Source organism: Schistocerca serialis, chromosome 4 (genome assembly GCF_023864345.2).
Source record: "Schistocerca serialis cubense isolate TAMUIC-IGC-003099 chromosome 4, iqSchSeri2.2, whole genome shotgun sequence".
NCBI classification, from domain to species: Eukaryota; Metazoa; Arthropoda; class Insecta; order Orthoptera; family Acrididae; genus Schistocerca; species Schistocerca serialis.
In genome coordinates, this window is record NC_064641.1 from 638,510,971 (window position 1) to 638,524,989 (window position 14,019).

The 14,019-nt window shown below is 38.4% G+C and overlaps 1 protein-coding gene across 1 annotated transcript in view; it reads right to left on the reverse strand.

Annotated features, from left to right (window-relative positions):
• Positions 1 to 2,647: 2,647 nt before the first annotated feature.
• The window catches only part of LOC126474653 (fatty acid synthase-like), a 332,546-nt gene continuing 321,174 nt past the window's right edge, over positions 2,648 to 14,019 (reverse strand). The window contains exon 28 of the mRNA XM_050102131.1: positions 2,648 to 3,051. Coding sequence (XP_049958088.1) covers positions 2,908 to 3,051 — 144 coding nt within the window. The 3' untranslated portion in view covers positions 2,648 to 2,907. The remainder of the gene's footprint in view (positions 3,052 to 14,019) is intronic.

Consider the following 14,019-nt stretch of genomic DNA (forward strand, 5'->3'; position numbering starts at 1 on the left):
TGGGCAGTTATGAGGCAGTATTGGAACAGCCTTCTGTATTATTTGGAAGTGGAATCATTTGATCCCTGTAAGAAGAAATAGAGAAAATAGAATGGGAAATTCTACTACGTCTCCTGCAAATCTAATTAACATGATCAAAATATTTACCTGTCAAACCAACATTACTGGACAACATAAGCAATTCATAAAGCAATGTAAATATGTGTACAATGCTCTGATAAAGGGTACTCTCATAGGCACATAAAAACACTTTCAGAGCAATGGAACCAAGATATCTATCAGTGTGAAAATTGTATGATAGTAATACAAATTTCCATTTTCTGTAAGTTTCCCATCACACTGCCTTTACTCAGCCTTTTTCAGAGAGTGTGTCCTGGTGTATCTTCTAAGATCACTTACTGAAGACTCTATCGCATGCCTCCTAGGAATCATGTTTAGAAATGCTTCTTAGGTGGACTTAGCCATTTCTAGATGCTCAGTACTATATTCACATATGAGAAGAGAGAGAAATTATGTGGTACCAGTACTTGATATGGCCTGTGATGTTGGTTTAGGAGTTGCTAGATTTACATTATCTCACAGGAAACTTGTTGTTTACTTGGAACAGATCTGTTGTCCATTTTGTAGAGGAAAAGGAACCGCCAAACAGCTACAACTTTTTTACTTGAACTTCATTTGCAGGTTAGTTTCAAAAGTTTATATCCATTCTCAGTGCTGTGTGATGTGCCAGTATAACAGCAAACATACGTAAGACAGCCACTGCGACAATCTCTTGGAATCTGCCTCATGTTGAGGTCAGCCCCTGAACACGATGTGAGAGCTTGTAGTTGTTCTTCTCTTGTGTTTGGTGTGGTGTTATATTGGCACATCAAACAGCATTGAGAATGAAAATTAACTTTCAGAATTAGTCTGCAAATAAAGTTTAGGAAAAATATTTTGTAACTGTTTAGTGGATTCTTTCCCTCTACAAAATGAACCACACAGCTGAATACCCAACCGCCACATGGAACTGCATCAAGATTTATTGGTATTGTAGGAAAATATCACATGCAATTGTACATTTAGCTGCTTCTCCAGAATTCTTTCAAAAGTTGTAGGGTGGCATATTCAGCACTCCACTGTGTAGTACTCTCTGTCCTTGATATTATTGTAGTGTTCCAATGTGCAGCAAAATACAAGGTGTTTTAAAAAAAGTCACAGATTACTACAAGAGGTAGTATTAGTCAAAACTAGAAGAAAAGCCCCAGTAATTATATGTCCAGAAAGTGATACCTGTTAAGATAGGGACATTACCTATATTTGAAGCAAGTACGTTGTAGTATTCGGTAGTGTAGGCCACCTTACTATTGCAGCACACTGCACAAAGAATTACCACCACTTTGGAGAATGTTACTATTGTAGAAAGGCAATGATCATGGTTTACACATAATGGGGCACCAACCATTGTCTACAACTCGTGTGACAATATCTCACCACAATGTTTCAGTGGCAATCTATTCATTGAGGAGGTCCTGTAACATTGCCTCTCCATTCACTGGACCTGAATCTGTTGGATTTGTGGCTCTGGGTATATTTAAACGCATTGGTGTATGCTGAACCCATTGACAATGTGCAGATGTTACAGGAGTGTGTGATCAGTGCACGTGACACAACCCAAATAGAGAAAAGAAAGCATGATTCACTGGGATGATGGGCTGAAGGATGTGTCGGGATGAATGGAAACCAATTGCAGCACTGCTGCACTACTGTTTAACAGACAGATGAAAATGAAAGGGCAGACTGACCCATGTCTCAAAAGGTATTGGTTTGTGGACATGTCATTATAGGAGCTTTACATCTAGTTTTGACCAATACTATCCCAAATATGTGGCTCTTTTTTAAACAACCCTTAGGTGCATTACATTCACATACCCACACTCCTTTTTGCCTCCATTTTAACTGGATGACCTTAAATCATGAAGACCTAGATTCATGTCTATCTCATTATCCCTAGGTCAGATTTATACAGGTTACACTAGAAACTGCAAGGGATAGAATTTGCCAAGTGTATACTGACACAACACCTAACAAAGAGCTTTCTGTTCTTTCACTATATGGTGCATCTCCCTTCCTCAAAATCACATTGTAGGTTCTTAGAGATAGCTCATAATCTAACCATTATAAATGGATCAATTTCAACTCCAAAGACGACAGAGTAAAATATGACACAGGGAGAAGTTGTTTCCTTTAAACTACATTAGGATAAATTACCAAAATACTTTCTTAAAGGCAGTTTTGCTACTGAAACACTTATAATGTAAAACTCAAAGGCTAATTATTCCTTCTTTAGTCCAGGATTTCAAGAGGAATTTCATCATTTCATATAAATGATCAGTAACCGAAAATAGTGGAAAAATCCATTTATATACAGCTGTATTGAACATAATCAACATAAATTATTGAAACAGTAATTTTGATTGTGACTTGTAATTAGAACTACAGCTATTAAAAATGAATACATTCTTCAGTATGATCTCTTCACAACATGAGTTTATAACTAAATTTAAAATAAAAATAGCAGTTTTTAATTACATGAACTGTTAGAAGAAATCTGTTATACATATACATCAACACATATTTTTACTGATAATTCATGTGATATAAAATTATTAATACAGTTTTCTATTTCAGTGCAATACAATTTTATAATATTTTTAGTACATTATAGGAATGAGTAATACAATGACAGTAATAATAATTATCCTTATATTTTCCAGTCCATCCAACATAATATTGTAAATAATAAACATGATATAACACCAATAAAAAAGATCTGTAGGTGATGCATGTATTATACATGCCAATTATGTGAGCAAAAGAAAAGTATTTGCCTAATGCACTTGTATGGCCCTGTTTCACAGTTTATTGTCAAAAACCATCTGGTAGCAGAGACTTGTGTTCTTCTAACCATTCATTAATGTTATCAGCTACTGCTTTACATCTCTCAGGACCTTGCAAAAATGTTGTATGGTTGCCTTCTACATATTTTATATCAAAAGGTCCAGTGGTTAGCTGTCATTAAAGAAAAAAAATATTAATTATCTTACAATGGTTTAATATCTTTTCATGAAAATATTAGGTTTAAGTATGAATATCAACTAAAAATACAAATTACTGTAACCAGTTAAGTTTACTGCTTTTTCCACTATGGATTTTGGAGAAGTATATCTCCATAATCAGGTGGCTTTATTCAATAATAAGGCATAGATGAATTGTGTGGATAAGTTTTTATGGGCAGCATGTGGTACTCTCTGGCAGCACGAGACAAACCATTGTGTAAGTACAAGGCTCAAAGTAATGTGCATGCCTTGACCGCACAGGTGAATGGTAGTGCAAATGTAAATTACAGGCTAATTTTCTGTTCGTGTTTCCTTTATGTCTGCTTCCAACAAACTGAACTATATAGTGCAGCTGTAGAAATATGTGTCTAGATGAAACATGTACAGTTTACTTATTTATATGTCCATATAAATCTCTTTTTCAATACATATATTGTGACAAGATATTGGACAGAAAACCTTTTTAGCTCTTGGTTTTACAACTATCAAACATATGTCATGTAAATTTTTATAAAAAATTGGATCCATAATGTTAATACTTAGAAATTTCATTAACTACTATACATTTATAACTTGTTTCTACAATTAAAAGCATGAATTAAATTTTTTCTTGCATAACACACTATGAGATTGAACGGCAGCAGTTTTACAGTTAATAAGTTGCCACAGACTTTTTAAAGTTTTGTAGTTCAGGAAGAGATTTTATGTTTTGATAATCTGTTGTATAGATTTGTTCCTGCATGATATACACCTTTTTGGCATACTGTGGTGTTACAATGACTAACATGTATGACAGTGTGACACTGTCTGACATGGTACTGTTTACCTTCAGAGAGTGTGCAGACACACATTTATGTATTAAACTCCATTACTCAATTAGAGACAGTAATAATAAAACTTAATAGATACATATAGAGTGAATCAGGAGGACATGTACATGCTTTGAGGGATGATACCATTAGCAATTCTGAACAAAAAACACCATATGAACATATGTCCTGTTATTAACAGTTTCCGAGAAAACTAATTAAAACAATGGGGAACACAACAAATGCAGATGATAGTAAATGAAAAATATTGATCTAATGCTTTGTTTGATTCTATTCATTTCCCCACAAAATATGTTAAAAATATACACCATCAACTGCATTGCATTTTACAGCTGTTATAGGCAGCTGGTGTGTAGCGGATTTGAGCTCACTCATGTTACTTGAGTACCTGGGCGGCATCACGTCCTTCTCACCAGTACTTACATGCAAATACAAAGCAATATTAGGCTATGTGGTGTTGCCTTTACTGATTATTTCAATGCTCATTTCACTTCGGGTGACCTCGGTGGCCAAGAAATGACTTCATGGTGACTTATCCAGTGTGCAGGATATGTTTGAGTGAGGTACTGTGTGGCTGCCATACAGGTGTTCATTGGAAGTCTTTCATTCAGAATCACCAACACTATCACCCCTCAAATCATGTACCTTCCTGCATCCAAGGTACATCACTGTATGTAGAGATTTTAACACTGATTTAAACTTGGGAAGTACACTAAACTCTCACTAATTCAGCTCTCAGTAGTTCAACTTCTCAGTAATCTGGGTCTACATCCAGCCTCTTGTTTATCAAGCAGAAATGAATCATCATGTGCAACAATGTTGATATTTCATTTAATGTTAAACAATGCTATACATTCCAAGAGGAAGAGAAACTGAGGAAGAATATGTTGCTAAGTGGCTGAATAGGAAAAACTGTCAGTTACACAAAATTTTAACAGCGGAATAAATAATTGAAAGTGTGCAGAAAAGTAATGACTAAAAGGGGAAGCAAAACAGGAAGAGAGATCATGAAGATGTCTTACACTGCTGGTGCTGAAGCTGCAGACATCTTCCTGGAGCACATTATGCAACAACCAGAAACATGCAGTACTGATGTAATGCTTGTAAAGTGGTTGTGAGTGGCTGGAGACACGTATCATCATTAGTCACATACCATCATTGCATCAACTAAAAGTTCAGTACGTGCTTCAGAGTGAGCAATACTACTGTATATGTACACACTCAAGAACAAAGTTTTCTATGAAGTGAATGTATAAATCCCAATGGTGACTTTTTTTTATTGCATTATGTGTAAAAGTGTTGTACAGGACTATTAATACTTCTGCATGTGTGATGCAATTGTTTCTATATTCTACTGTTCCAATTGTTTATGTTATGTGAAACTACAAATGCACTAGCTGCTTCATCATGAGTGGTCTCTGTTCTGTCACTCATGCCTGGTAGAACATCACACTTATCTACACTAATGTACTCTATAAGTTTGCTTTTCAACTAACAAAGCAAAAGCAGACTGCCGAAAGAACATTGCTACAAACTCCGCAAAGCCTTTTCACATGTCCAGGAAATGTTCTCCCATATAACAGTTTCATGCATAAATAAAAACAAATTGTCATCACTGGGGTTTGTACATGCAGCCTCTGGTGTGACAGTCTCACACACTACCAACTCACCTGCATGAGATCTGCAGAACGGTCACTCACTGATATACTTGACCTGTGCTACGTAGCACTGGTGACACTTTTAATTACCATTTACCCCTGTTCTACTGAACAACAGTACATAGCATGAACTCAACTGGTGTTTTGGTTGATACTCTATTTACAATGTTTGGTACCTATCTGAGTATGTGATATCTGGAGGCTTGGGTGTTAGTAGCATCTACTTTAATTATCTCTGTAATAAGTCAGTGAGTCAAGGTGTACTTCCAGAAAGACTGAAGCTAGTGCTAATATCCCCTATTCACAAAAGTGGCTATAAACTAGTGATATCTAATTATGAATCCATCTCTCACCTTTATTTGTTCTCATAATTGTTTTAGAATATAGCTTATAACAGAGTATTAAGAACAATTTCGTAACAATAACATTTCAAAAACAGCTCAGTTTCACTTCCATAAAGACATCTCCACAGTGAAAGCATTTTTTTATCATTTATCAGACTCAATTCTGGTTCAATGGAATTTTCTATGATCTTGCCATGGACTACAGTTGTGTAGATTACAATATTCTACTAGCTAAACTAAAATGTTATGGTGTCAAAGGCATAATTCCTACATGGAAGACAAACTTGACTCATTTCACATTGCTAAAGGCTCTCCTTCATTATGGAGTTTATTGAACACAATGTATGTCTGTACACTATATGATCAAAAGTATCCAGACACCTGGCTGAAAATGACTTACAAGTTCATGGTGCCCTCCAGGTAATGCCTTGACGACAGCTTCCACTTTCACAGGCATACATTCAATCAGCTGCTGGAAGGTTTCTTGGGGAATGGCAGCCCATTCTTCATTGAGTGCTGCACTGAGGAAAGGTATCGATGTTGGTCGGTGAGGCCTGACAAGAAGTCAGTGTTCCAAAACATCCCAAAGGTGTTCCATAGGATTCAGGTCAGGACTCTAAGGAGGCTCATGTTATTGTTGTGTAACCACTCCGCCACAGGACATGCATTACATCATATGCTCGATCATGTTAAAAGATGCAATCGCCATCCCTGAATTGCTCTCAACAGTGGGAAGCAAGAAGGTGCTTAAGACATTAATGTAGGCCTGTGCTGTGGTAGTGCCATGCAAAATAACAAGTGGTGGAAGCCCCCTCCATGAAAAACATGACCACATCATAACACCACCACCTCCAAATTTTACTGTTAGCACTTCACATGCTGGCAGATGACATTCACTGGGCATTCGCCATACCCACACCCTGCCATCAGATCGCCACATTGTGTACCATGATTTGTCACTCCACACAACATTTTTCCACTGTTCAATTGTCCAATGTTGAAGCTCCTTACACCAAGCAAGGTGTCATTTGGCATTTACCGGCATGATGAGTAGCTTATGAGCAACCGCTCGACCATGAAACCAAAGTTTTCTCACCTCCCGCCTAACTGTCATAGTACTTTCAGTAGATCCTGATGCAATTTGTAATTACCGTGTGATGGTCTGGATAGATGTCTGCCTATTACACATTATGACCCTCTTCAACTGCCGCTGGCCTCTGTCAGTCAACAACCGAGGTTGGCCTGTACACTTTTGTGCTGTACATGTCCCTTTATGGTTCCCCTTCACTATCACATTGGGAACAGTGGACCTAGGGATGCTTAGGAGTGTGGGGATCTTGAGTACAGACATATGACACAAATTACATCCAATCACCTGACCACGTTCGAAGTCTGTGAGTTCCATGGAGTGCCCAATTCTGCTGTCTCGTGATGTCTAATGATTACTGAGGTTGCTGATATGCAGTACCTGGCAGTAGGTGGCAGACAATGCACCTAATATGAAAACTGTATGTTTTGGGGGGTTTCTGGATACTTTTGATCATGTAGTGTATGTATAAAATGAATGAATGAATGAATGAATGAATGAATGAATAATTTCCAACTTAAACTTCACTATGTACATGTCAGTTTGTATAACTGAATAAATGACTGAAGATTTTTGTCATGGCAAGTATTACCTTTCATTGCCCCACAGTTAACTTTAATGAATAAAAATGCTCTTATATTGTTTGTTGGCAGCAGCACATATTATTAAAGGTGACATGTAGCAGCTCAAGAAATATTGAAATTTTCCTCATAATTTCCAGTCAATGATCACAAATAAGTACCCACAGATTATTAATTTCAGTTCTGCTTCTGTTTAAGTTTGGTTGGTAGGTTGGTTGATTTATGGGAGATCATCCATCCTACTGGATTGAGGAAGGATGGGGAAGGAAGTTGGCCAAGCCCTTTCATAGGAACCATCTTGGCATTTGCCTGATGCGGTTTAGAGAAATCACAGAAAACCTGAATCAGGATTGCTGGATGTAGGTTTGAACCATCGTCCTCCTGAATGCAAGGCCAGTGTGCTAAATACTGTGGTACCTCACTCAGTGTTTAAGTTTACATAGTCTTTTGAGTATATTGATACGAATGCACACAAATTTATCTACATTGTCTCAGCTGACTACATTCTATCTACACTGCTGCTCATCTGGGGATAGGCACTGTGTGGCATGGAGCAGATGAGGGGAAAAAGGAAGGGAGGGAGGTTTGGAGGGTTGAATGAATGACTGACAGCTGGGAGGCAGAAGTAACAAGTACACAGGATATGGGTGTGACACCAGAAAGCTTGCTCTGGCACAAATAGGGTGTTGCAAGTGGTGCAAATGATTTGGAGGGCTGGATTGCAAAGGGGAAACAATGGACAGGAAAAGAGAGACCACAGAGAGGAGGGTGTGAGTGTAAAATGATGAAGTAATGGCAAAAGGGTGGGGTGGGGGTGGGGGGTGGGGGTGGAGATAATGGTAGGATAGGGCAAGAGGAGATTGAGGTCAGGAGGATTGATTGGAAGATGCGTTTAAATGAGAATTCCCATCTATGTAATTCATAGAAGTTACTATTGGGTAGGTGGATCCATACGGCACACATTGCGAAGCAGCCATAAAGTTGAACGTGTTGTGTTTAGCTGCATGTTCCACCATGGGGTGGTCATGTAAACACAAAAGGTTGTGCACAAGCCACAGTGCAAATTGTGCATAATATTACTACTTTAATAGATGATCCCGACATTGATGGAACTGGACTAGGATTTGCTGAGTTAGTGCACAGGACAGGTTTTGCTCCTGGTCTTCCACTTGGTTATGACCCGTGTAACAGGGGTCGGCAGCAGATATGGCAGCAGAAGTATCAACCAGCATATTTCAGAATAAGACCTTCAGAGTATTGTGCAAAAAATTGTTTGTCACAGCAGATGTGCCATCCACAGATGGTAAGATTGCACAGAAGAGACTTTTTAGTGAGGAAGGGAAGGTATCTATCAGAATGGAGGTACTGTTGAAGGTTAGTGGGCTTTATATGGGCATACATATTTAAGAAGTCATTAGAGATGAGGTAGGAGTCACTAGGAAGGTGGCACACTAGATGTAGGAAGAACATATAAAGCAGATATGAGAGAAGGTGTTGAGGAGTGAGGTGAAGTCTTGATCCTCAGTTCAGATGATAAAAATAGCATCAATGAACCTGAACCAGAAAATGAATGTAGAATCTTGGGTGGCTACAAAGGTTTCCTCTAGATGGCTCATAAACAGGTTTGCATTAAAGGGTGCAATGCATGTGCCTGTGGCCATGCCACAGATTTGTTTATTTACTGTCATTACAAATGAGAAGTAATTATGGCTAAGGACATAGTCTTCCAGGTGTATAAGGAATAACATAGTGGTTTCAGAGTCAAGAGGATGTTGGGAGAGGTTGTGTTTGTGAACAGCAAGCTCTGTGCCAAGGAGGGTGTGGGTGTATAGTGAATAGCAACAACAGTGACAAGTAAGAGTCCAGCCAGCTGGATAATGGGATGAGGATGGTTGAGAGGCAATAAAGGTAGTGGTTGTGTCTTTCACATGGGAAGCTAGGCTACAGGCGACCCCACACCCTCCTCTCCACACTCTCCCTCTTCCTCTGTTTTGTCACCCCTCCCAATCCACTCTCCCACTTTACTATGTGCCACATGCAGCTATGCAGCTCACCCAGTCTGCACCAGAGGTGGGGACAGTGTTAGTGTTGGTGGTGGTGGTGGAAGATGGGGGTGGGGGGGTTGGGGGTGGGGGGGTGGGGGGGGTGGGGACCTCACTGTTGCCACGTTCCAATCCTACTTGCTTTGTTGCCCCCTTTCCATGTATCATCCACTCTTCCCTCCAACCTTTCCTCCTCCTTTCTCTCCTTGCCCACTTCACCTACCACAATATCTTTTGACTCCTTTGAAAGTGAGACAATGTTGCAAATCATAAAACTGATGCTACATTTGTGCACTTCCTGAATTTCTGTGTTCTGCATTGTGACAATGTTGCAACTAAAAAGCAACAGGAAATACTGAACGGTGCCTAACAACGTGGGCTGTAAATCACATATGATTTTATACAGTAGCAATAAACTGGAAACATGTGAAGCATTTCAGTGTTCACACAGTAGGACCAGATAGGCAATAAACATAAGTTATAAGTTACTAGTGTCAAAACAGTTTTCTGCACTTAATTATTGTAGCATAACAACTTAAGTGAATATGGTCAAACTGATTAATTATATATTTAAATTGTGGAATACCAGATGCCAGTCCAGCACACATTCTGTTTGCATTTCCGTACCCTACTAATATCTACCCCGTCTTTGCTTGTCACTCCACCTTCGTCCTGGCATCTACTATGACACATGTGTTAATGAGCAATGGTAGCAATGTTATACTTGGTTCCTACATCATAAAATTGTTTGCAGACAGCAGGATGCCACCTGTATACATGATGAACATACTAGGGTGACATCTCTTATCTACGTGAACAATAGCTGCAATAACCAAACTGCGGTCACCACTGACATCAGTATTCATGAATGCAAAATAAAAATTTACCCCGTTATAGACATCAAGACCATGTAACAGTAGCAGTAGTCTTAGCAATATTATATGTGAGTGCTTCATCACAAAGTTGTTTGTAGATCGTAGGACACCACCTATAAACATTATAAACAGCTTACACATCTACTGAGCACCCAGTGGGAGCCACAGAGGACAGGATGCTGCAGTGAGCACCCTGTGTGGCTACTGAAGAATAAACCACTTCTCATCTTTCGACAAGACCAATGTATAAATTAATTTATTAAAACGCACGCACAGTACAGTCACCAATTAATCAAAATTTAGCAATATCAGCATAGCCTTCACTCCAAATACATATAATAAAGATCTAATTTGCAACTATGTGAAGTAAGAATACAACAGAAACATATGCCCCTGCAGTAGCAGAACATAGCTACACAGTCTCCGACAACATTAAAGTCTTGTAAGCAACAATCTCATGTTGAAGAAAGTTTTCCAAAGAAATAATTGTGGCAATATTATTGTTATCTATATGAACAATAGCTACAGTGGTCACAATGAATATCAATATTCATCAACAAAATGCCATTGCAAAGTGTTGTCACTGCCACACTAGTGTGTAGGTGTTTTCTTTATACACCCATTCAGGATAGTAGCAGTTTGTAGTGGCTGAAATTATTAGAAAACTGTTATCAGTGACTTACCTCATCCAGATTGTGCATTGTCATATAAGTAACCACACAGTTACACAGGTACTCAGTCAGTGAGATGCCACCCCAAAATGTTCATTAAGTGTATAAGTGGTTTCCTACTGTCTAATAAGAAATTTATAATATAGAAATCAGGTGTAACATTGATTTTTCTACTGCCACTTATCAGTAACTGCTTCATTGTCCTTCTGTCTATTGTGATGTGAAATTTGATTTTGCTTTGAGCAGCAATAATGTTCATGGTGGTCAGAATGTGGTTACTGCCATTATTTGAGTTGATAAGAATAACACTGCCAGAATTACCACTCTGGAAAACTTTCTTCCCTGAAATGTTGTAGCCTACAAGACTTTAATGTTGTCTGAGACTGTGTGGTCATTTACTGCTAGTTCTAGTTCATCTGTCGCTGTCAAGAAACCTGTGTGTATTCCTTCTACATGTACTTGCAAGTTAAGTCGTGAAGACACATTATGTATTTGGGTTAAAGGATGTTGATATATTGCTAAATTTAATACGTGACTGTCCTGTGTACACATCATATTGAAAATAAAGATTAATACAAAAACCTTTAATTATGACGTCTAAAGTGATGCACACACATCATCTTAGTTACTAATCTGATTCAAAAGTCCAAGAACTGTCAGCCTATGGGAATGTACCATCTGTATGTTGCATGTGAAGTTTGCTCTTTAATATCAGCATTGCAGATCCTGGACTCAAATCCCACTTTTGGATGATGTATTTCAGCATGCTTTGTGTTGGCTGTCATCCTTCACTAACAGGAGCCCACAATCTTTATTGAAAACAACAGCATTTTAAGCAGGCTTGAAATAATGTTGTGCGGGGACAAAACAAAACAGTACAGTATACCTGTGAAATATATAATGCCCTCCCCATGCACTTGAAAATGAAATCCAAGCTGACAACTGCTATTGACTTGGTTGCTTTCAATGAAGAGCACAAGTGGCTCACTTCTCTAATAGCACTGAGCTTGAATACTGTTGACCTTCCTGTTAAGCAGCAGCAGCAATAATGGCAACTGTTTTGTAGAGAAATGTTTTGTTGTTTGCTACAAGCTGAGAAATATTAGTTCTCATTTATGGCTGCAATAGCAAATTAATGAGAAAAGGAAGAAGTACAAGAGTGGTCCACAATTTAAACATACAAAGCACTACTCTTGTGTATTAATTTGATTTAATGCAGAACATTCTTACGCTACTCAAACTGATAATATACTTCTTTGAGAGGGTAGGAGCCATTTAGTTCCAGTGTCATAGGAGTTTTCCACCTGCACTCTTGACATAGCCGTTACTGTCTAAAGGAATTCACTGGTGTCTACAAAACTATATCCTCAGGTACATTACTTTGGAATCAAGGTAACACCGCTTGAAGTGAGGTCTTGATTGACAACAAATGCATCAAAATTTCACACTCTAATAATATCAGCAGTTCTTGTGTAGCACACTAAGTGTGTGAATGGTCATTGTAATACTATGAAGTATCTATGATTCAGAGCACAAAACTTAAAATACATTTTGAAAAAGGAAATGTAGTACTACATTCATCAGAGTACTGTGCAGTCCTTAACAATCCCAGTCTGATATGGTGTACTACAAGGCTTGTTACTTGGTTCCTCATTCCTTCTATTATATACAGGTCAGATGAACACAAAGCTGACATTTAGACATGCTATACTATTTGCTAATGATCCAAGCAGTCTGATAATGTCATCTTTGAGTGAATAACTCTGTGAGACCCATTGTACCACATGTTAGGGCTTTTCCCCTATTTGATTCACATATGGAGTGCAAGAACAATTGCTCAAATGCTTCTGTGCACATTGTGAGTAGTCTAATTTTGAATTTGTGGTCACCATTGGAGATGTACTTAGGTGTTGTAATATATCTCTCAGTTCCTCACTTAACACATGGTAAGTAGACTTTTACAGTATAGTTGGCCATCTGATTTCAAGCATATACCAATTCAGGTTTTTGTACATCTCCCATGTGACCTTCCATGTTGCCCTACTTTGTATGCATTCAGTATCTGCTATTTGTTCTATATGTGGCATGTGTCCCACACACATAAGTGATATTCTAAGATAGTTTGTACAGGTGTATTTTTAGCAATCTCCTTAGTAGACTGATTTCACTTTTCCAGTATCCTACAAGCGACTCTGTCAGCCATCTGCTTTACCTGTGACTGAGCCTCTATCGTCATTCCATTTCATATACTGACAAATTATTACTCACAGGTATTTATATGATTTGACAGATTTCAATTGTGACACATATATGTCGTTTTGTGAAGTTCATAATTTAGCATTGCTGCTATTAACACTGTATGCCTGGTCATTAATGTACAAATCAATAGCAAGGGTCCTAAACACATCCCTGCTGCATGCCTGAAATTACTTCAACAGCCATTGATGACTCTCCCATCTGAGATAACATACTGCATTCTCCTTACCATCCTCCCTCCCAGTCACAAATTTCATTTTATACCATATATGATCATACTTTTGTTAATAACAAGTGGTGTACAATACAATGATCCTCGCTTGTTGTGTTCAGATGTCATTGACCAGAACTTTGATGACGAGTATACCTGCCCTCAAGTTCCCATGCAGTGCAACATCGGGCCACTATCGTATCTGAGTGCTCCACAAATCTGGATATCATACCATTCAACCAATGCCCAGATGGAGATAACCAATGAGGCTGCTTTCCCATTATATACCTCATCGAGCCTAGTAAGAGCACTAAAAATCGACAACACTAATGCGCTCTGGTGTCCGTTCTACCTGTCACAGAGAAT